Source organism: Neoarius graeffei, chromosome 5 (genome assembly GCF_027579695.1).
Source record: "Neoarius graeffei isolate fNeoGra1 chromosome 5, fNeoGra1.pri, whole genome shotgun sequence".
Taxonomy (NCBI): domain Eukaryota; kingdom Metazoa; phylum Chordata; class Actinopteri; order Siluriformes; family Ariidae; genus Neoarius; species Neoarius graeffei.
Window position 1 is genome coordinate 104,078,004 of NC_083573.1, and position 24,464 is coordinate 104,102,467.

Consider the following 24,464-nt stretch of genomic DNA (forward strand, 5'->3'; position numbering starts at 1 on the left):
ATCTTCATTGAAAAGAACAGTGCTTTTCTTTCAAAAATAAGGACATTTCAAAGTGACCCCAAACTTTTGAACGGTAGTGTACAGGACACTTTTTTCCCCCCGATGGAATATTGCTAGCATATCGCTTATCCTACATGCATTACATCACTCTACCCAATGGAGAATGACCGTTGAATGTGGTTTACAGTATTGCATAGTTGTCAAGACAACATGATGTCACACGTCGGCGCTGACGTGAATATTCAAAGAGAAAGTGTTCTGCTGTGCATGTGGAGAAGAATTTCTTTGTCCACTGGGAAAGAGACAGATGAGGCTAATCCAGTGCCAGGATTAGCTATAAGCACTAAATAAATAAACAAACTGAAAACTGAAACTAAAGACACGTTGAACACCTGAAAGGCTTCATTAGATATTCTTCACGCATATTTACAAGCAGTGGTGAAGCATTACTATTACAGCTGGGACTTGAGCTCAGCCAAAACTGAGCCAGACACCAAAAGAGCAACAGGGCAAAGGATTTTGTAAGGGATTAGCGTCAGGCTGCCAGGTCGCTCCGTTGTGTGGAGCTGTCGATGTTGATTTTAAAAATAACTCAGTAAATCACACAGGGAAATGAATACTTAAGTCTGAGTGAAAAATACTGTAGTGAGCGTACAGCATGGAAGAAGAGTCTGGAGACGGAAATCTTAGTTTCTTGGTCGTTAGCCTGTAGCTCTCGATAGATAGCACTGACTGCTTTATTAGCATTTGCTAGCACTACTGATGAACGCGACACTGGCTGGAAGGTGACTTCACTGCTGCACTGACAGCATCGACTCGTGGTTAAGCTCGTGTTGGCCTTTGAGGAGGCCGAGAGCGATACATTTTTGGTACCTCCCACTATAAATCAAAATCAGATTGGTTAATTAATTCATCTGTCACTTCCTACATAAACATACACTGCCATGGCCTTCTGTCCAGGTAATGAAGTCCTAACCAATGAGTGAGCAGCTCGAAACTCTTCTCAGCATAGAGACACCAAACAAAACAATCTGATTGGATAACTTGATTTTAATGCTTTCAGGACAGTAACCCTTTCATTTCTGAAGCACATTTGATAGAAAATTAGGCCAAATTAGAATTAGAAGAGAATAATTATCATGAAATTATGAAAGAAATTAAATAAAGAAAGAAATTAAATATAACATTTGAAATGCTGATGTGTTTGTGCCTCTGAAGAACTAGAAGGTCCTGACGGTTCCCCTCTGTTTACAAGAGAAAAACATACCAACAGACATCGAAAAACTGGAAAAGAGAATGTGTATGTATAATAATAATAATAATAATAATATTGGCTCACTTTTTTTGTCATATATCAGATATATTTCTTTCAGCTACTCATCTTCTACTCATTCAATATCATACTAGCTGAAGGGAATATATCTGATATACCACAAAAAAAAGCCACCCAATATTATTTAATGTTATGTTCAAATTATCTTTTGCTCCATGAGCAGAATTTAGAGTGTGCAATTGTTCATATCCAGTGAATGTGGATAGAATAAAATACATGATTCCTGTGATAATAGCCCAGGACTATGTACCTCCCTGAGGTGAAGTGGCCAAGTGGTTAGAGCGCTTGACCGCTAAGTAAATGGTCCCCAGTTCAAGGCTTGCCTCCTGTCCACCCAGCAGTGAATGGGGACCTGGTGGAAACACTGGGGAAGTTAAAAGCAGCGAGGAAAGGAACTGGCCACCCTACCTCACCATGCCGATGGCCTAGACAGAGTGTGTTCTCTAACAGGCACTCCCCAACGTATGTACGAAAAACGTATATGGGACTCTTTGACTTGATACACCTCCCCACCAGCAGAGGGCACTGCCTCTTATTCATTCCCTGATTTCGCTTGTTACTCTTGCAACTATTATGTCTGAGCTGTGGTTTGAGCATGATGCCATCATGTCTTTCACTACTTTTTGGACTTGGGTTGATTGTGACATATTTTGTCCAATGTCTGATTAATGACTTTGGGATTTTAGATTGGGTTTAAATAAACTCCGCACATGGATCCTCACTGTTTTATTGAGTCTGGTCTGCTACATAGTTTCTGCTAAATGCCTTCCCTTCCATTCCCTTCCCAAGTTCCTTCACTGTCCAAAAGGTCAATTCAAATAATCCAGTTTATCCAGGTTTATGTTATAATTGTGATCTAGTATAAATGAAGAAATATTATTAAAGCATTACTCCGACAAAATGTTATAATTTTGAATTAAGTACAGCTACCAACCTTGGGGAAAAGTAACAGTTTAGTGCCTTTGAATAAGTAAAACCCAGTCGAGAAAGTGGGCTTCTGTTTGGTGCCATATTCGGAGAGATAAGCAGAGTTAAGTTACAGATAAGACCTTCATGATCGAGAAGTCCATTAGGCTCCAATTCTGACTCGTCTGAGCTTCAAAGGCTGCTGCATTATTTATTTGTTAATCATATCGGTTTATTCAGCCCAGCGTGTGATTTAAGAAAAAAAAAAGGAATATAACAGTTCTGCTGTTTGAGGGATGGAGCCATGAGGACAACGGATGTGTCTCAAATCACCTATGTTATCGTAGGATTGAAACATCAGAGTAGAAGTTATCTAGAAATGAGTGCACTGAATGGATTTAGGAAATTGCATGATTAAAAACCCTTGCATGTATCGACAGTGTATATGAAAGTACTGACTACAGAAAAGGGATTTGTTTCAAATGGACCAGTATGGTCTTTAAGAGCAGTAGGTGAAAAAGTTGGGTCTAAGGATCTGCCACGTGTCATCCGACTATTGTTATATTGATTTGTCTATACCACAATGTACACTGAGGCGGCATGGTGGTGTAGTGGTTAGTACTGTTGCCTCACAGCAAGAAGGTTCTGGGTTCAAGCCCAGAGGCTGATAGGGGCCTTTCTGTGTGGAGTTTGCATGTTCTCCCCATGTCTGGGTGCTCTGGTTTCCGCCACAGTCCAAGGACATGCAGGTTAGGCTAATTGGTGGCTCTAAATTGATCGTAGGTGTGAATGGTTGTTTGTCTCTATGTGTCAGCCCTGTGACGATCTGGCGGCTTGTCCAGGGTGAACCCCGCCTCTCGCCCATAGTCAGCTGGGATAGACTCCAGCTTGTCTGCGACCCTGTACAGGATAAGCGGTTACAGATAATGGATGGATGCACACTGTAAAAATATATTAGCAGCAGTGTTGCCTATAAAGTACCACACTAAATAATCATGTATTAACAGTAAAGTACAGGAATAACTTAAAGAATAGTATAAAATAAGACATAATCCAGTACACTTACTCTTTTTTTAAATAAAAAAAAGCATCTTGCACTTGATGCAGAATACAGCTGAGCAGAAGGTTAAAGGTCTTTCTCAAGGACTCAGTCAGCACAGTTTGGCAGTGCTGGAATTTGAGCATATGACCTTCTGCTCTGTAATGCAAAGCTTTAAGCACTGGAGCCACGACAATTAGTTTATAGCAGGCTGATTCTTGCTAGCAGATAAAATTAAACTCAAGGTCATTACAATACAGCAACAATTTCTCAACTATTCTCATATTAAAAACAAAACAAATCATAAAAAACTTTAAATTTCCCAATATGCATTGTGTTTTCCAGTATTTTACTGTAAACCAATGCACTGCTTTAAATTGCTTATAATACAGTCCTGGTAAATGATACTTCGAAATAAATACTGGAAAAAAACACAGCAGTTTTTTATAATGTAGTTCTTACAGTATATTTATTGGTTGGTTTGACTGGTGGCTTGACTTGAATGGATTTTAATCCAAACCTCAATAACTTTCAAACAATTAGGTCTATCAGCAATGTGACTTGGTCCTACTGAATGTGGTCTTTCAATGGAAAAGTAGACAGGCAAATTATAATTCTACACATTTAATTTTTTTGTACATTAGAATTAAATAATTGGGCCTCCCAAGTGGTGCAACAGAAAAGCGTTCACAGTATCATCTGAAGATATGTTAGGTTGAATCCCAGTGATGCTACAGCCATCAGTGGCCAGGAGTCTGAGAGAGCAAAATTGGCCATACTCTCATGAATGGACAGGTGGCATACTCTTCTCTTTCCTCTGTCAATTATAACAGTTTGAAAATATACTTTTGGAAGGAGCACATGATAGTCTTTGCCTTCCCTGTTTGGTAGCTGTCATGTGATAAGGGTAGAGGTGTCTGGTGGGTGGGAATTGACTGAATTTGATTGGAAAAAGTTCAAGGAATTAAACGAGACTGTCAGTGACAGCGTAGCTCACTCTGGCCCCATCTAGAGTCCAGAAGGAACGATCTAAAGTGGGCCACCTTATGGGTGCAATAAATGTTGCAAGCTATATACACTATATGGGTCATTCCATGCCAAATCAACAAATATCTGACAAATTTATGCTCGACCATCTCAGATTTCAATGAAATTTGGAGGGCTTGGAGATACTATTAAAAGAAGTTAATCCCCAAAATTTGAGCTTCCTATCTCCAACGGTTTCAGAGATACAGGCATTTGAATTTTTTGATTTTTTTGCATTTTGCTCAAAACATACATATTTCAAAGTGTAATATAATCTTTATTATGCAAGATAGAAACCTAAAATTTTGCACAGAGAGACTCAATGTCTTGTACTACAAGCTTCAACTTAGAATTTCAAGGGTCATTGTATATTAGATGGTGATTTTAACAAGGAAATTAAAAAGACAAATTTGCATTTTTTGCATTTTTAATTCATTCTGGAAGCTTGCCTGTGGCAGTAATGTTTAAACTAAGAATGTTATTCAAATCTACACAGAAATATCTACCAATTTCAGTTTTACCAAGTCTCCACTATTCCTAGTTTGTCTGTAATAGGGTTTTGAAATTCGCCGATTTCTAAAACATGCCATTTTCAGTAGCAAGAAATCCAATGTGGGATAGCAGTCAATGGGCGGCACGGTGGTGTAGTGGTTAGCGCTGTCGCCTCACAGCAAGAAGGTCCTGGGTTCGAGCCCTGGGGCCGGCGAGGGCCTTTCTGTGCGGAGTTTGCATGTTCTCCCCGTGTCCGCGTGGGTTTCCTCCGGGTGCTCCGGTTTCCCCCACAGTCCAAAGACATGCAGGTTAGGTTAACTGGTGACTCTAAATTGACCGTAGGTGTGAATGGTTGTCTGTGTCTATGTGTCAGCCCTGTGATGACCTGGCGACTTGTCCAGGGTGTACCCTGCCTTTCGCCCATAGTCAGCTGGGATAGGCTCCAGCTTGCCTGCGACCCTGTGGATAGCAGTTAGGAACTTGTAAATTTTTTTCAGTAATCCCCAAGACCCATATTTTATATTTCCAAATTTTTGTTCTGTGTTTCTCAAGTATTTTTAAACTACAGGGGATTAAAAAATCAATTTTCACCAAATTCGAATTTTTGATATATTTTCATATAACTGATATTTGAGGGTTAATAAATGCTTCAATAAGGCTCAAGTAGGTTAGGAGACATGTTTCTTCCTCAATTTTAAATAAAATTTCAATTAATGCTCAGTATTAATTATTTGTAAATTGATTTTAATCTAAGACTGTGCAACATTAGCAATCAATGACCAGCTATTGTGTACCAGTCAACAGCCAGCCTTATCAATATCAACACAGCACAATAGGTGACCTTTGATACCAGAACAGGTGGCTCACATCTTATAGTTTTAGAGTCTGTAAACTGCATACTTGTTCAGATAACATTATATTGCTTGGATTATATTAAATACATTGTAATACAGAGCACTGAGAAAATTTACCAATGTTATTAACTGAATGTGTTTCTTTGCAAGGATTGGATATTTTGAATAGTTGACTAGGGAATTTAATTGTAGTTGCTTTCAATTTGAGATCAGTATAAATGAGTTTGTTCTTAGACATCTAGAAATGGCTGAACTTCCTCCCTGTTCTATAGGAATTGGACTAAAGAAAGATTCTGACTGCAATAAACTAACATACAATAGAAATTGTAAGTTAAATACACTCTCTCAGTATAGTTTGGAGCAAATTTCATTAATTAATACAATTTCATTTCAGAACATAAAGTTTCTTCTACTCGTTGCAGCTTTGCTTTGCCATATGCAGCTTTCTGTTTGTGGCTATACTTGGCAATTTTCAGTGGAGAGCAGCCAATTGACACAAGGCTTTTGTCAAGTGATTCAGCTACCTCACCAGTATATGTTGGATCCACATCTACACACATGCTCTCTTGTTCTGATTCTGTAGAACCTGCTGAATCTGCTTGGCTTAAATGTTCTTTCACTCTCTGTGAACATTTAGAACACAATTTTTGTCCAGGTTTAATATTTTTATTTATCAATTTTGAAAGTGAATCTGCTGTTTCAGGAAGAATTGAACGTAATTCTGTTTTAACTTTTTTTCTTGTGCCTTTCATATGGATCACAACAACTTTTCTGTAGCTCTTCATATTTCATCAGAAACAGTTTTTCATGATGCAGACATACTGTGTCTGTGCTTGAAATGTTCTCAAGTTCAGTTCTCTGTTTAATTAATGAAATTTGCTCCAAACTATACTGAGAGAGTGTATTTAACTTACAATTTCTGTTGTATGTTAGTTTATGGCAGTCAGAATCTTTCTTTGGTCCAATTCCTATAGAACAGGGAGGAAGTTCAGCCATTTCTAGATGTCTAAGAACAAACTCATTTATACTGATCTCAAATTGAAAGCAACTACAATTAAATTCCCTAGTCAACTATTCAAAATATCCAATCCTTGCAAAGAAACACATTCAGTTAATAACATTGGTAAATTTTCTCAGTGCTCTGTATTACAATGTATTTAATATAATCCAAGCAATATAATGTTATCTGAACAAGTATGCAGTTTACAGACTCTAAAACTATAAGATATGAGCCACCTGTTCTGGTATCAAAGGTCACCTATTGTGCTGTGTTGATATTGATAAGGCTGGCTGTTGACTGGTACACAATAGCTGGTCATTGATTGCTAATGTTACACAGTCTTAGATTAAAATCAATTTACAAATAATTAATACTGAGCATTAATTGAAATTTTATTTAAAATTGAGGAAGAAACATGTCTCCTAACCTACTTGAGCCTTACTGAAGCATTTATTAACCCTCAAATATCAGTTATATGAAAATATATAAAAAATTCGAATTTGGTGAAAATGGATTTTTTAAACACCTGTAGTTTAAAAATACTTGAGAGACACAGAACAAAAATGTGGAAATATAAAATATGGGTCTTGGGGATTACTGAAAAAAATTTACAAGTTCCTAACTGCTATCCCACATTGGATTTCTTGCTACTGAAAATAGCATGTTTTAGAAATTGGCGAATTTCAAAACCCTATTACAGACAAACTAGGAATAGTGGAGACTTGGTAAAACTGAAATTGGTAGATATTTCTGTGTAGATTTGAATAACATTCTTAGTTTAAGCATTACTGCCACAGGCAAGCTTCCAGAATGAGTTAAAAATGCAAAAAAATGCAAATTTATCTTTTTAATTTCCTTGTTAAAATCACCATCTAATATACAATGACCATTGAAATTCTAAATGAAGCTTGTAGTACAAGACATTGAGTCTCTCTGTGCAAAATTTTAGGTTTCTATCTTGCATAATAAAGATTATATTGCACTTTGAAATATGTATGTTTTGAGCAAAAAACAAAAAAATTGAAAAAATTCAAATGCCTGTATCTGAAACTATTGGTGATAGGAAGCTCAGATTTTGGGGATTAACTTCTTTTAATAGTATCTCTGAGCCCTCCAAATTTCATTGAAATCTGAGATGGTCGAGCATAACCTCTTGTTGATTTGGCATGGAATGACCCATATACAAGCTATATATAGAAGTGATATCCACTCTAGGAATACCGATCTATTTACCAGAAAGAATCCAATATGGCGAAGAATTGACCGAGATGAAGCGATTTTTGTTGAACTTCTCATTAAGGCTTAATTAGCCCATGACTTCATTAATAATTGTAATGAAGCAAATCTGGGTAGAAGTTATATGCATCCTAGGTACCCCTACCTTCATGCCAGAAAGAATAAAAATTGGTGAAGAATTGAGGGAGAGGAAGCGATTTGTGTGGAAACTGCTCGTTAGGGATCAATTAATTACTCCATATCTTCATTGGTAATTGCAATTATGTAAATTTGGGTAGAAGCTATAATCACCCCAGGTAGACCTACCTTCCTGCCAAAAAGAATAAAAACGGTGAAAAATTGAGAGAGAAAAAGTGATTTTTGTGAAATGTGGACGATGCCAGACGGACTACGGACAACATATGATGGCATAAACTCATCACCTGTTGGCCTGATGAGTTAATAATTGGGGCTTCCAAGTGGGCAACAGAAAAGTGTTCACCATGTCATCCAAAGAGACGCTAGGTTGAATCCAGGTGATGCTACAGCCATCAGTGTTTGGAAGCCTGAGAGAGCAAAATTGGCCATGCTCTCAAGGTTGGAAGGGTGGCATAATGTCTCTCCTGTCAGTTACAACAGTTTGAAAATATACTTTTGGAAGGAGCTAGTTTACCTTTCCTGGTTGGTAGTTGTCGTTTGGTAAGGGGGGGGGGCTGTCTGGTGGGTGGAAATTGACTGAATTCAGATGGAAAAAGTCCAAAGAATTAAATAATGTTCGTAAATCCATTTGTGTGTGTGTGTGTGTGTGTGTGTGTGTGTGTGTGTGTGTGTGTGTACATTATTTGACTGTTAAAGAGGCCACTGGTTGCCAAAAAGGTGCAAACTTCTATCCAAGGACACTGTCGTGATTTCATTCTAGAACACGTCTGAAAATGAAGTGAATGTGCACTATCCAATCAATCTCATGTATCTCAGATTGCATTGCAAATCAAACAAAAATAACAACAAGAACAACAAACGTTAGAATGATGAAACACAGGTTGATAATGGAGCATCTTTACCTCATTGTTTAACATTATGTTATACTGTAGATTCAGCATTGTTAGCCTGGCTTTGAGCACCTCAACCAACATTTCACACTCCATGGGTTTTGATAAGCATATTCATAGCCTGGGATCACAATAAACATGGAAACAAAACAAACACAAACAAAGCGAGACAGTTTGCTAGCCATCTGTGCTCCCTTTTCAGCAGCGGCAGATGCCCAGCAGAGCCGTAACTGAAATCACTCCTCTCATTAAAGGCCAGTGTGGAGATAATAGCTAACATTTTATCATCTCTGCAGAATAACAAGGCACAAATAAGGTTAAAAGCATCAGTTTCCTACTAGTGCTGATTATTTAAACGCTTAACACAGCAGATTTGTTCCGTTCAGCCAGATTAAGACTGTAACCAAATTGCAATGATAAAGTGCCATGCTAAACAAGAAGCAAAGGTTCAAAATATGGAGCGTTTATTTTTTAAAATTGATAGATTTAATTATTTCTGAATGCTTGCGTCTTCTTGACTTGCAATTAATGAAAGAAATGGACGCAGTGTATGATCCCAGAGCTAATGAGAAATTAAAACAGTTAACTGGCCCACATCTGACAAGAATAACAACAAAACCAGAATCTCTCCTCACAAATATTTTGTTATGAAGCTATTTAATGTGTTTCAGGATAGAGTTAGAGTAGAGGCTCAACTCAGCTAGTTAGCAATCTATAACATGATGGTCATAATGGTGTTGGCGGCTGTATGCTGATGGTGGTGACAGCTGTAGGCTGAACGTGTTGATGGCTGTATGCTGAAGGTGGTGACAGCTGTATGCTGACAATGTTGATGGCTGTGAGCTGATGGTATTGATAACTGTAGGCTGACGGTGGTGATGGCTGTCGGTTTATGGTGTTGACAGCTGTAGGCTGACGGTGTTGCCAGCTATAGGCTGATGGTGTTGATGGCCGGAAGCTCATAGTGTTGATAGCTGTGGGCTGATGGTGTTGATGGCTGTGGGTTGATGGTGTTGAGGGCAGTAGACTGACAGTGTTGATGGCTGTAGGGGGATGGGTGTTGGCAGCTGTGGGCTGACGGCATTGATGGCTGTAGGAGGACGGTGTTGATGGCTGTGGGTTGATGGTGTTGAGGGCAGTAGACTGACAGTGTTGATGGCTGTAGGGGGATGGGTGTTGACTGTTGTGGGCTGATGGTGTTGATGGCTGTGGGCTGAAGGTGTTGACGGCTGTAGGCTGACGGCATTGATGGCTGTAGGCTGATGGTGTTAACAACTGTCGGCTGATGGCATTGATGGCTGTAGGTTGACAGCGTTGATGGCTGTAGGCTGATGGTATTGGTGGCTGTAAGCTGATGGTGTTGATGGCTGTAGGCTGACGGCATTGATGGCTGTAGGCTGATGGTGTTGACAACTGTCGGCTGATGGCATTGATGGCTGTAGGTTGACAGCGTTGATGGCTGTAGGCTGATGGTGTTGATGGCTGTAAGCTGATGGTGTTGATGGCTGTAGGCTGATGGTGTTGACAGCTGTAGGCTGATGGTATTGACGGCTGTGGGCTGATGGTGTTGACGGCTGTGGGCTGATGGTGTTGACAGCTGTAGGCTGATGGTGTTGACAGCTCTTTAAGTAGAGAGCTAAATTCCACTGCAAGACTCTCAGTAGGTAGTTGAACAGGATTGTGGGTAATAAACCACAATAAACTATAAAAACACACCAGCATTTCGATGAAAGAAGTTTAAAGTGTAAAAAAAAAATCAACACGTTAATCATAAAGATCAATATTGAAGTGATTCTTGGCAGATTTTTTCCTACCATTCAGATTTGTCCCAAATAAGGACGTTTATATGTTTATGCTTATATTTATATTTGATATTTTACATAATTTCTCTTTAGTTTTTATTGGAAGAGGGAAGGTACAGGATATGAAAAGTTTGTTAGTGATATTAGTGATGCCGGCTTTACTCACCCTGAGGCTAGTTCTCCATTTGCAATCTCTGTTTTTAATATTTCTAAATACATTTGCATTAAAATGCCTATTCTAAAGGTCTGTCTGGTACAGTATGTTCGTTCTCTGTTCCAACCCTTGGTCCAATAGTGTGTAATTAGAGCTGGGGAGTTTGATGAGACAATATTGAAATTACGATCAATTATTTTGCAATACACTTTTTCAGCTCTGGCTGGATACAGCTGATTACAGGTTAACAAATATCTTGAATATTTTAAAATGTTCCAGTTTTATACCGGGATTCATTTTTAAACATGTTTCAGGTGTCATTAATGATAATAATTAACATTTTCTAGATAATTAAATTAAAGTATCATTAAAATGCAACACTTTCCTGCTGGGACTTATAAGTGTGCACTGTATGGTGATATATATTGCGTATCGTATAAATGTTTTCAAGTATCCTGATATAATATGATACAGTATGGTATGATAGTTTTGTCATGTAGCCCCACCCCTATTTCAGGGAGGACACTTTATTTCAAGAGCACAACACAATCCAGAAAATAATAATAAGGTAAAAAAGCTCTTTGTGTAGGCTAGCTCTTCCGGAATGGAACCTACTGAATATCCAGGATATCACTTAACCGATTTCAGCCCACGTCTGCTGATGATAATTATTTTTGAAGTTTTTATAAAAAAATAAAATAAAACTTTGTAAGGATTGAAACTTTTGAAATATTCACATCGATTGAGTGCAAGACTGGAATTTTTTTCCCTGTCTGACACAATCGACTGTGTGACCCAGCGGGACAGCGAGGCCTGTTAATATTTAATTCTGCCCTTCCCACAATGCAGTGCACTGGAACAAATCAGTTCAGCACTGGAGATAAATAGTTATTGAAGATCCATGGTACATTGTGCCAATTACGCAATTTATATGCATGCGTTAACGGTGTAAATAATGACTTTTCTATCCTCTGCTTGTTAAGGTGATGAAATAAAGGACACAGAGAACACAGCAGCACCTCTAAAAGGCCTTTTTAAACTTTTATTCACTTAAATTTTTTAGTGTTTAAAGCAACAAGAAAACATTGAGAATGTCCTTTGGTGGGGTTTTGTCATTACACTTCAGCCTCATTTCATGTAAACCAAGATTCTTTGATGCTAGCACACTGCCAGGACTTAATAAACTGCATGATTTAAACAAAAAAACACACAAAAAATAACAACGCATGTAATCTATCTATATATAGAGCTGAAAGCAGCGATTTACAGGGGGCCAAGCACCAGATCTGCGTTGGAGAGTTTTTCATTTTTCTTAAAGCTGTAGATGTAGCAGATGGCCTCATTCTATTTGGGGACACACTTAATTATCAGTAGTGCGACCAAAACAGGAATTTATGTTCAGTTTGATGACATGAGTAGAGAAAACATCCCCATGATAAATGACCTGTGCAGGTGTTCTGACTATTGGAATACTGCCCATAATATGAACTGTAATTTGATTTCATTTTCAAGAGCAGGTTGCACCAACAGGTTTGTTTAGCTGAAAAAAAAGAAAACTTTATTCCTGATGCATAAAGTGAAGTGAAAACTTGCACAAAGTTATGATTCACTTTGCACTCCGACTGAACTTCTAGCATTACCGTATAGAAGTAGCTAATTTTGATATCTAATGGAACAAAAAAAAAAAAACACACTTCAGTGGAAGGGCGGCACGGTGGTGTAGTGGTTAGCACTGTCGCCTCACAGCAAGAAGGTCCGGGTTCGAGCCCCGTGGCCGGCGAGGGCCTTTCTGTGCGGAGTTTGCATGTTCTCCCCGTGTCCGCGTGGGTTTCCTCCGGGTGCTCCGGTTTCCCCCACAGTCCAAAGACATGCAGGTTAGGTTAACTGGTGACTCTAAATTGAGCGTAGGTGTGAATGTGAGTGTGAATGGTTGTCTATGTGTCAGCCCTGTGATGACCTGGCGACTTGTCCAGGGTGTACCCCACCTTTCGCCCGTAGTCAGCTGGGATAGGCTCCAGCTTGCCTGCGACCCTGTAGAACAGGATAAAGCGGCTACAGATAATGAGATGAGATGAAAGTAAAGTGTATCCACAATTCACCAGCATCGTCATGAAAAACTATGCTGATGTAAAGAAAAAAATGGGATTAAATTAGTATAGTGTAGGCTTTTCTACTAATTCGTACTAATCAACGCAAAAGGACATACTGTATCAGTGCAGAAACACCTCCATATGTGCCATTGTGATTATCTGTGCACTTCTCATAGAAACCATCCAACCAAATATTGTCAAACTGTTGGAGAAGATTGTATTTTCACCTCCATTTGTTTGTCTCATCTCATTATCTGTAGCCGCTTTATCCTGTTCTACAGGGTCGCAGGCAAGCTGGAGCCTATCCCAGCTGACTACGGGTGAAAGGCGGGGTACACCCTGGACAAGTCGCCAGGTCATCACAGGGCTGACACATAGACACAGACAACCATTCACACTCACATTCACACCTACGCTCAATTTAGAGTCACCAGTTAACCTAACCTGCATGTCTTTGGACTGTGGGGGAAACCGGAGCACCCAGAGGAAACCCACGCGGACACGGGGAGAACATGCAAACTCCGCACAGAAAGGCCCTCACCGTCCACGGGGCTCGAACACGGACCTTCTTGCTGTGAGGCGACAGCGCTAATCACTACACCACTGTGCCGCCCTCCATTTGTTTGTTCCCAACATATCTCAAAAAGTAGTGAATGGATTTGGATGAAATTTGGTGGACAGGTAAGCCATGGGCCAAGGAACAATTGCTTAGATTTTGATCCAAATCTGGATAAGTATGCAGATCCAGGATCCAGATATGTATGTGGATCCAGAATTTTATTTTTTTCCAAGTGTATCTCAAAAAGTAGTGAATGGATTTGGATGAAATTCGGTGTTCAGCTTTAGTATTATCTGAAGTTCTCATGATTAGGTTTTGATGTTGATAGCAGGCTTGTAGTACTCGAGTCTGACTCGTGCCCTAATTTTAAGGACTCATGACTTGACTTGGACTCGAGCACTGATGACTCGGACTTGGACTCGGACTCGTACATTAACTACATTCGGACTTGTAAATTGGAGACGAGGACTCGGATGGATTTTTTTCTTTATGTTTTGTAACATGCCAGAATAATTTGCATAAGATATTTATATCTACATTAATTTTTATGCTATTTTTGTGCAAGAGAATGCACAGTCACCTGTTCATACGTCATGTTCAGGAACAAACTAACGTTAACGGCACTAAAATGCCTGGAGAGAATGCCGCTAGGATTGTCCACTTTGCTTATACAGACTTTTCGTGCAGTGGGAAAAAAACGCACTGCTATGTGTTCCATATGTAGAAGAACTATCGAGGAGACGACGGGGACAACCTCGAACTTCAATTGTTATTTGGTTGGTAAGACTCCATCCAGAGAAGGAAGTGACACTCTATGTTCATTGCTCTGTTGATAGTGGGCGGGGCTTTCTTGCTGAGCGATGAACTAGCTTTTTATCTGTAGCCTGTTAACTAAAACAGGGTAGTCGAGCAGGAACGTTAGTCCAACACAGTAGCAGAGACGCTTTCACATAAAGGCAGCAACAGCCACCGTCAAATGGTGCCGTTGGAGTGTTGTTCTCGGACTCGACTTGAAATTTTCTTTAATGACTCGGACTTGAACACTGGGGACTCGAGACTGGACTCGGACTTGAGGTTTAGTGACTTGACTCCAACACTGGGTGATAACGTGACTTGGCGGAGGTATGGACTCTAATCTACCGAGTGCCCTCCTTATCTTAATGTCTCCACCCAGCTAAGCTTACATTAAATAGTTAGTATAATTATTTATTTTAGGCACAAAAAATTAACAAGAAATTTCAGCTTTATCCAAAGCAATTTCAACATTCTTTGTAAGATTATTACTTGTTGCACACTGTGTGATAACGTGTGTCAGGTTATACGGTGAAGATCCTCTAACGATAAACCTGCGATTAAAGAAAATGATGTCATCAATCATCTGGAAATCAGCTTGTGCAGAAAACAGGCTCTGATTAATTAAACACACACAAGTGAGATTGAGGTAATAATCAGATTATTTGCGTGTTTTTCATGTTTACGTTTCTCCATCGCTGCTAGCATAGCTGTTTTAGCTGTTCAATGAGTTTGGCGTTGGTGGATTTTTGATAGATGAGTGTCGTAGCAGCGCTCGCACTCGGAGATTTTAATTATATACAGGATTTCTCACAGTGACACATACTTTCTCGTCTGCCTTCTTTGGTCACAGTGGCACTGAATTGAAGCCAGAACAACATCTGAGCATGTCACAAGATGGCTTCTGAGACCGCACAACCCAATTATTATTATTATTATTATTATTATTATTATTGGATGTGAGATTGTTGAAATCAGGACAAACATCATACAGCATAAAGCTGCCTCATCTCTGTTTATTTCACATCCTGTCGGCGCAACCGATCCTTGAGATTTTAACGTCGCCGCTCATTCAGTTGTCATGATGGAGATGAAGTTTATGCATTTCATGGCTCCTGGTGCTCGGCCCCCTACAACTAAAACTCAAAAAGTTTAACTGTCCATCTCTTCATGTTTCTTTGACATATTTAACACATCGCTTTTCAACACAGTTCATCAGTAATAATAATAATAATAATAATAATAATAATAATAATACAAAAATTCCGTACTATTTATTGTAAAGAAAATAAATCTTTGTAAATACAAAAATTAAATACGCTGATGATTTTTTTAAGCACTTCTTCATGGATTTATTTATATTCTAGGGACAGCTATGTAATACACAAGTGCCGCACTGACACCAACATCAGACGATAAAATAATACTAATAAAAAAATAAACAAACAAACAAACAAACGAAATGGGAAAAAAGTGATCGTCGAGGCTTTTTCACGAAATACGAGTGGAAAATGATGGACTTCCTTTAAACGCAGCTCAGTCTGATCTCCACAATGCACTGACAGCAAAAAATGTTTATGATTTTTTTTTTTCTTGTCATGAGTCTTGATTTATTTTTATTTGATTGTAATTTTTTTTTTCTCACAATTTTGTAAATAGTCCACGTGATCTGGACACATTCTCCATGTGAGGAAAGCCAAAAAGCAGTCCAAAGTTGTCCAAAGTTGCAGGCGTTCGCCATCTTGATCCCAAGTTACCGTGGCGATAAAGAGAAAGTAGCAACCACTTCCTGTTTGCTCTTGGTGGGGAGATGCAGGCTGGAGGAGGAGGAGGAGGAGGGCGAGTTTGAGTTTCTGCTATGGCTTAGTCCACCATATTCCTTCACGCTGACGCTTTTATGAAGCAATGCTTGGATAAATTCTCTAAATAACATCTCGTGATTCTTTTTTTTAAATAGATTTGTAATATTTTTTTTTAATTTTGTATACATATATATTTATATATTTATTTATTGTCCTTTCAAATTAAGGTTTTGCTCTGATTTCTGATGATCTGATGATCAGCATTGTGTGTGTGTGTGTGTGTGTGTGTGTGTGTGTGTGTGTGTGTGTGTGTGTGAATTTGCTTGTATGGTAAAAGCCATGTGTATTGTGTGCACGTGTGTGTGTGTGTGTTTCTCAGAGGGTTAAAGCGCAGGCAGAATGTAGCAGCAGCAGCAGGATGATGATGATGGAGGACGGGATGGAGGTCTGAGCCGAATCAGACGAGCTGCAGCTGGCTTCACTGTCGCAGTGAACCTTCTCACACAGCAGGCCTGAGTATCCCAGGGCACACTGACACCTCACGTTGTTCACACACACACCGCCGTTCTGGCAGCGCAGCAGCTCGTCGTCACACACTCGGGCTGCGACAGACAAGAAAGAGAGACATCAGTGTCCGAGCACAGGATGCGCTCCATAACAGCATCAACAGTGAATGTACAACCAGGATTCCAAATAAGTTGGGACAAAGTACAAATTGTAAATAAAAACGGAATGCAATAATTTACAAATCTCAAAAACTGATATTGTATTCACAATAGATCATAGACAACATATCAAATGTCGAAAGTGAAACATTTTGAAATTTCATGCCAAATATTGGCTCATTTGAAATTTCATGACAGGAACACATCTCAAAAAAGTTGGGACAGGGGCAATAAGAGGCTGGAAAAGTTAAAGGTACAAAAAAGGAACAGCTGGAGGACCAAATTGCAACTCATTAGGTCAATTGGCAATAGGTCATTAACATGACTGGGTATAAAAAGAGCATCTTGGAGTGGCAGCAGCTCTCAGAAGTAAAGATGGGAAGAGGATCACCAATCCCCCTAATTCTGCACCGACAAATAGTGGAGCAATATCAGAAAGGAGTTCGACAGTGTAAAATTGCAAAGAGTTTGAACATATCATCATCTACAGTGCATAATATCATCAAAAGATTCAGAGAATCTGGAAGAATCTCTGTGCGTAAGGGTCAAGGCCGGAAAACCATACTGGGTGCCCGTGATCTTCGGGCCCTTAGACGGCACTGCATCACATGCAGGCATGCTTCTGTATTGGAAATCACAAAATGGGCTCAGGAATATTTCCAGAGAACATTATCTGTGAACACAATTCACCGTGCCATCCGCCGTTGCCAGCTAAAACTCTATAGTTCAAAGAAGAAGCCGTATCTAAACATGATCTAGAAGCGCAGACGTCTTCTCTGGGCCAAGGCTCATTTAAAATGGACTGTGGCAAAGTGGAAAACAGTTCTGTGGTCAGACGAATCAAAATTTGAAGTTCTTTATGGAAATCAGGGACGCCGTGCCATTCGGACTAAAGAGGAGAAGGACGACCCAAGTTGTTATCAGCGCTCAGTTCAGAAGCCTGCATCTCTGATGGTATGGGGTTGCATTAGTGCGTGTGGCATGGGCAGCTTACACATCTGGAAAGACACCATCAATGCTGAAAGGTATATCCAGGTTCTAGAGCAACATATGCTCCCATCCAGACGACGTCTCTTTCAGGGAAGACCTTGCATTTTCCAACATGACAATGCCAAACCACATACTGCATCAATTACAGCATCATGGCTGCGTAGAAGAAGGGTCCGGGTACTGAACTGGCCAGCCTGCAGTCCAGATCTTTCACCCATAGAAAACATTTGGCGCATCATAAAACGGAAGATACGACAAAAAAGACCTAAGACAGTTGAGCAACTAGAATCCTACATTAGACAAGAATGGGTTAACATTCCTATCCCTAAACTTGAGCAACTTGTCTCCTCAGTCCCCAGACGTTTACAGACTGTTGTAAAGAGAAAAGGGGATGTCTCACAGTGGGAAACATGGCCTTGTCCCAACTTTTTTGAGATGTGTTGTTGTCATGAAATTTAAAATCACCTAATTTTTCTCTTTAAATGATACATTTTCTCAGTTTAAACATTTGATATGTCATCTATGTTCTATTCTGAATAAAATATGGAATTTTGAAACTTCCACATCATTGCATTCCGTTTTTATTTACAATTTGTACTTTGTCCCAACTTTTTTGGAATCGGGGTTGTAAGAGAAGAGACAAGAACAGAAAAAAATCAGTTTAACAAAACTGGAAATCAACAGAAATGTATAAGTGAAAAAAAAAAAAGAAAAAGATAGAGGTATTCGATGATCACTGATCTGCCCAACACAGCTGAAATCATCCACTTCTACAGGTTCTTCAGACCTGCAAGGTTCTACATCGAAGTTTTTTCTTCCCATTTTACAAGAATAATAGCGAATAACTAATTACTGATATCTAATAAACAGTTATCACACGAAATCAAGTCGTACATGAGCCGATAGCCGACGAGGCGCGTAGCACCGAGTTGTCTATAATCCATGTACAATGAGATTGAGTGGAATAACTGTTTTATTCTATCCGCATTCACTGGAGTTTGAGAAACTGAACATTTTTATTTTTTGCAAATTCAATCGATAAAAAATTTATACAAAACATTCGACAAAATCATTTCCGCTTAGGCGGACTTCTTACAATCCTATCGATGGCCGCACGAATTGACTTTAGCGTTGTTTTTTTTTGTAGAAAGTGCCGTCTTGCTGTCATGCCAAGGTATAGAACAGCTTTAGACATTTATTTAATTCTTCCTTGGACAGTTCAGTTCTGTAATTTTCAAACGTCTTTGAGCTTTTGAACTGGGGTAAAAAAATTCAGCAAATTTTAATGCTTAACCCTTTGATGCAAAACATGGGTCAAAAGTGACCCGGCTGAGTTTTTATCTTCGATATCTTTGCAATAAATTAATTTCATCATTCAGTATTCAAGGTATTCCTCAATTAACTTGTTTTTGATCATCATACATCCTTATTTTATTTTTTCCTTTCTTGCTTTTTGAATAAAAACCCTTTTTGTATCACTACCCTTCTAATGCACAACATGGGTCAAAAACGACCTGCATTCATTTTCCAGGTTATTTCATGTACGGCTGAGTGTTTCTATGATCTACTTTTGAAATAAATTCATTTTGTCATTTACTTTTCCAAATATGCAGTAAATATCTTGTTTTTGTTTAGCACAAATCATCATTTTTATTTTTCCTTTCTTAAGTTATGAACAATGACGGCTCTGAACAGCCAATTTCGGCTAGTTGTTATTGGTTAAAATCAACAAAATCGTCACTTCCAGGGAAGCCGGGCTTCTCTGGGACTAAACGAGACAGTGGGAGGGACAAGAAGCCGGGCTGATGAAGGATTATTGGAGGTAGTGTTTGAAAGACATGAGGAGGGCGGTACTTCGGCGAGGAATACGGAAGTATGATCAGTCAGTCCCTAGCGGATGTCGAGAAAGTGTAGTCGTGTGCCAAAGTGCTGTCCGAATTTCTTTTCATATAAACAGTTCTTCTCATTGATGTCTCTGTACATTACTCTGTAAATAAATGTAAATATTACTCGTTGTGCTCCGTTAACTTTCATCCATTCTATCAGTTTGATCATTCGCGAATTCACTCGTTTATTTCATTTGTAGTTCAATCTGGTTGTAGGCTAGCTTGAGCCTTATTGGGATCTGCAGTGCTAGCTGCTAACAGAAATTGGTGAAGTCTCTGGAAAGCACAACCAGCTTTTGTAATTCTACATCAAGTTTACACACATGGGTCAGAACCGACCAGGGGCGATTTCTCAGAGACAACAAGGGAAGCCGAGCTTCCCCTAAAATTCTCTCCCCAAACTGCGGCGTCTACGACGTTGAATTCTCATTAAAACAATAACTTGCATAACATAATATATGCCCAAGATTGTATTTATGTTCATAACTATCCTGTAACTTATTTGAGTGATGCCTGACGAACTTGCAGTTCGCTACGAGAATCACCTTTGCTGCCAGGCTGTAACCTTTCTTATTTCAATGGGCTCTATGGACTGGCAGCAGTGTTGCCAGATTGGGTGGTTTTAAGTGCATTTTGGCGGGTTTTGAATATATTTTGGGATGGAAAACGTCAGCAGTATCTGGCAACACTGACTGGCACCCGGGTATCCGTTGCAGTCTACGAGACGGCTCTGAACAGCCAATTTCGGCTAGTTGTTATTGGTTAAAATCAACAAAATCGTCACTTCCAGGGAAGCCGGGCTTCTCTGGGACTAAACGAGACAGTGGGAGGGGCAAGAAGCCGGGCTGATAAAGGATTATTGGAGGTAGTGTTTGAAAGACATGAGGAGGGCGGTACTTCGGCGAGGAACACGGAAGTATGATCAGTCAGTCCCTAGCGGATGTCGAGAAAGTGTAGTCGTGTGCCAAAGTGCTGTCCGAATTTCTTTTCATATAAACGTTTCTTCTCATTGATGTCTCTGTACATTACTCTGTAAATAAATGTAAATATTACTCGTTGTGCTCCGTTAACTTTCATCCATTCTATCAGTTTGATCATTCGCGAATTCACTCGTTTATTTCATTTGTAGTTCAATCTGGTTGTAGGCTAGCTTGAGCCTTATTGGGATCTGCAGTGCTAGCTGCTAACAGAAATTGGTAAAGTCTCTGGAAAGCACAACCAGCTGGTATGACAGGGTCACAGACCATTTTCTGGAAAAGGAGCGGAGGGCAGAATTTGTGTATAAATAGTGTTCATGTTCATGAATCTGAAGTGTGTATATTGTTCAGTAATGTGAAGAGAATGGTGGGCTCTGTGTTATAGGTTATACCTGGGTATAATATTCAAGGTTCTGTGTGTTGCATAGCCTACCTGGTTATGAATTTCCAGACTGTGTTGCAGAAGATGTTCAAGGATGTGTTGCACAGCTGGGTGTTGTGTTAAAGACTCTGTGTTGCATATCAGGGTATGATGTTCAAGGCTCTTCGTTGAATAGCCAGTGATTTTTGGATGTTTGATATTTTTGATTAAGGATATGAGGCACTAGCCTGGCAAGCCAGACTATAACATGAAATGTACAAGCAAAAATACTTTCTGCCACTAGGTAGGGTTGTCTAGTTCACTGTGCTAATGGGGCACACATTTCTGTGCTTTGATATCCGGCCTACAGGTTTTACGATGAATGCGTAAAATGGGCTTCCCCTGTTTTAAAAACCAGCAGCCGCCACTGGAACCGACCCGCATGCATTTACTCCAGCGTTTGGTGGGAACTGTGAATTGTGCTTGTGTCAGACATTTCACAGCTCAGCACAGCGCCCTTTGCCCATCTAATACATGGAAGTAATGTTTTTCAATTGTTCTAACATTACCTTAGAAAAAAATTGATTATGTTTAGGTTCCCTTGAGAGTGAGTAGATTACTTGTCAGAAAGTTACAAGTAATTACTATTAGCTACCGAGCTGTCGACATATTCTACTTTAGTTAGCTAATTTCATTGTTGTTGGCTTAGCTAACTACATAGTTAATAAATAAATAAATTACTGGCCCCATTCACTGCTAAAGTAATTACTTGACACAAATTATTATTATAGTATTAAGACATTTAATTTTAAATCACACTTGGATCACCCATGTGTAGTAATCTCATCTCATTATCTCTAGCCGCTTTATCCTGTTCTACAGGGTCGCAGGAGCCTATCCCAGCTGACTACGGGCGAAAGGCGGGGTACACCCTGGACAAGTCGCCAGGTCATCACAGGGCTGACACATAGACACAGACAACCATTCACACTCACACTCACACCTACGCTCAATTTAGAGTCACCAGTTAACCTAACCTGCATGTCTTTGGACTGTGGGGGAAACCGGAGCACCCGGAGGAAACCCACGCGGACACGGGGAGAACATGCAAACTCCGCACAGAAAGGCCCTCGCCGGCCCCGGGGCTCGAACCCGGACCTTCTTGCTGTGAGGCGACAGCGCTAACCGCTACACCACCGTGCCGCCCATGTGTAGTAATATAAAAAGTATTTTTGTTCATAAAGTAGGAAAGAAAAAAATTAAATTAATGATTTGTGGTAATTAAAAACAAGATATTTAAAGAATACTTGGAATATTCAATCATAAAATAAATTGATTTCAAAAGATAGAGCAAAGAAAAACTCAGTCAGCATGAAATAACCTGGAAAATGAATGTGGGTCATTTTTGACCCATGTTGTGCATTAGAAGGGGTGTGCATATGTTTTGCATCAAAGGGTTAATGATGAAGAATGTAAACAAACCAGCAAAATGACAGGCGCAATTTGTGAAAAATGCGATAATAATAGTAGTAATAATAATAATAATAATAATTCTTGAAAAAAACAAACATATGTTCTTACCATCAAACACTTTCATTCCATATTTTGTTGCTTGTTTTTTTGTATTTTTTGGGGGTTTTGTTTTCGAGTAGAGTTTTTATTTCATCCTCGGTTGGTTCAGCAACACGCGCCGCCATTTTTGTTCTCTACTCGTGGTATATGAGCTGATATCCTAGTAGTAGAGTAGCCAATCAGAGCATGCGACTGCTCATATCCAGTGAAAGTGGATAGAATAAATATGCATAATATCCCTTAATGATCCAATGAGTCTTTCAAAACACTGCAAGCAAAAAGATATCTTAGAAAGTCAAAATCTAGAAATCCAAAATAAATGAATTCACTCAAATTCATCTCATATTTCCTGTTAAAGGAGAAAAATATAAACAAAAGAGATTATAAATCAACCAGATATATGGGCTATGAAACTGGCAGTGTAATTCTAGAATAATTCCAAGCTTGAAATCATCGTATGTTTATTTCTAGTAAGAAGTGAACTCAGATATGGAATAATATCTGCAAAGAGAATAAGAAAAGCTAGAAATGTGTAAAAGCGTCTAAAACAGGCTGAATATTCTCTTTTTATATTGGATAAATTATTATTATGATTATTATAAGAAGAAATAGATAGATAAGCAGATAAATCTGCCTTATTAAAGATATTATTATTATTATTATTATTATTAGTCATTTGGAAGAGTGTACTGTGTCTTATCTCTGTACTGATACATCTTTCTGCTTTAAACCACATCATCAAGCTGTTATTTGCACGAGTGGGTCAAAGTCAATCGCACCTACACACAAAAATACACAGCACATAGTTTATATATCAAACACTCCAGTAACTGTGATAAATAAACCCGATACCAGACTCTTGAATGATATGATGTAGAGGTGAATCTCTTCTGTTGGATAGTCATCACTGTTTTTCGCTTCACAGTTCGGTGCCATTGGTGGACCGGTTCCGAGTAAGCCAATCCCAGCGCAGGAGGTGGGAGAAATGAAACCATTTACTCCAACATGATAAATATTCACAATGTTTTGCACTGACTGTATCTGTTTCTGGTTCTGTTCAGTGCTTCAAATCTCTGTCTCCACATCTTTTATCTGCTTGTTAAGTCTGACGTTAAGACATTTCTGGTGACAAATGGCCCTTCAGTGTTGGCACTGCAGAGACTTTGTAATTAGATCTGTTAAATTTTTAGACCCATTTAGTGACTTTAATGAAAAAAGAGCCAAGCCACAAATCAAGCAACTTTTTCAGCACATATTAGTGACTGTCCTGATCTTTGTACAGCTCTCCAGCTCACATCACAACTGCTTTTATATACGGGTTTTTAGAAAGTTCATTTAACTCACAGTGTAATGCCTAACTTGCACTTTTGACCAATCACTGATGACCATAGTCCCACCCATGACCAATCACTGATAACCATAGTCCCACCCATGAGCAATCACTAACAACCATAGTCCCACCCATGAGCAATCACTAACAACCATAGTCCCACCCATGAGCAATCACTGACAACCATAGTCCCACCCATGACCAATCACTGACAACCATAGTCCCACCCATGACCAATCACTGATAACCATAGTCCCACCCATGAGCAATCACTGATGACCATAGTCCCACCCATGACCAATCACTGATAACCATAGTCCCACCCATGAGCAATCACTGACAACCATAGTCCCACCCATGAGCAATCACTGACAACCATAGTCCCACCCATGAGCAATCACTGACAACCATAGTCCCACCCATGACCAATCACTGACAACCATAGTCCCACCCATGACCAATCACTGATAACCATAGTCCCACCCATGAGCAATCACTGATAACCATAGTCCCACCCATGAGCAATCACTGACAACCATAGTCCCACCCATGAGCAATCACTGACAACCA

At 39.4% G+C, this 24,464-nt stretch overlaps 1 protein-coding gene across 8 annotated transcripts in view; it reads right to left on the minus strand.

Annotated features, from left to right (window-relative positions):
* Positions 1-15,615: 15,615 nt before the first annotated feature.
* Positions 15,616-24,464, minus strand: part of ntng1a (netrin g1a) — a 386,861-nt gene continuing 378,012 nt past the window's right edge. For 7 of the 8 annotated variants that reach the window (XM_060922689.1, XM_060922682.1, XM_060922686.1 and 4 more), the window contains one exon: positions 15,616-16,715. In XM_060922689.1, the coding sequence (XP_060778672.1) occupies positions 16,489-16,715 (227 nt within the window). In that variant the 3' untranslated portion in view covers positions 15,616-16,488. Of the gene's footprint in view, positions 16,716-18,357; positions 18,366-24,464 lie in introns of all 8 variants that reach the window. The other variant, XM_060922688.1, reaches the window with a different exon arrangement.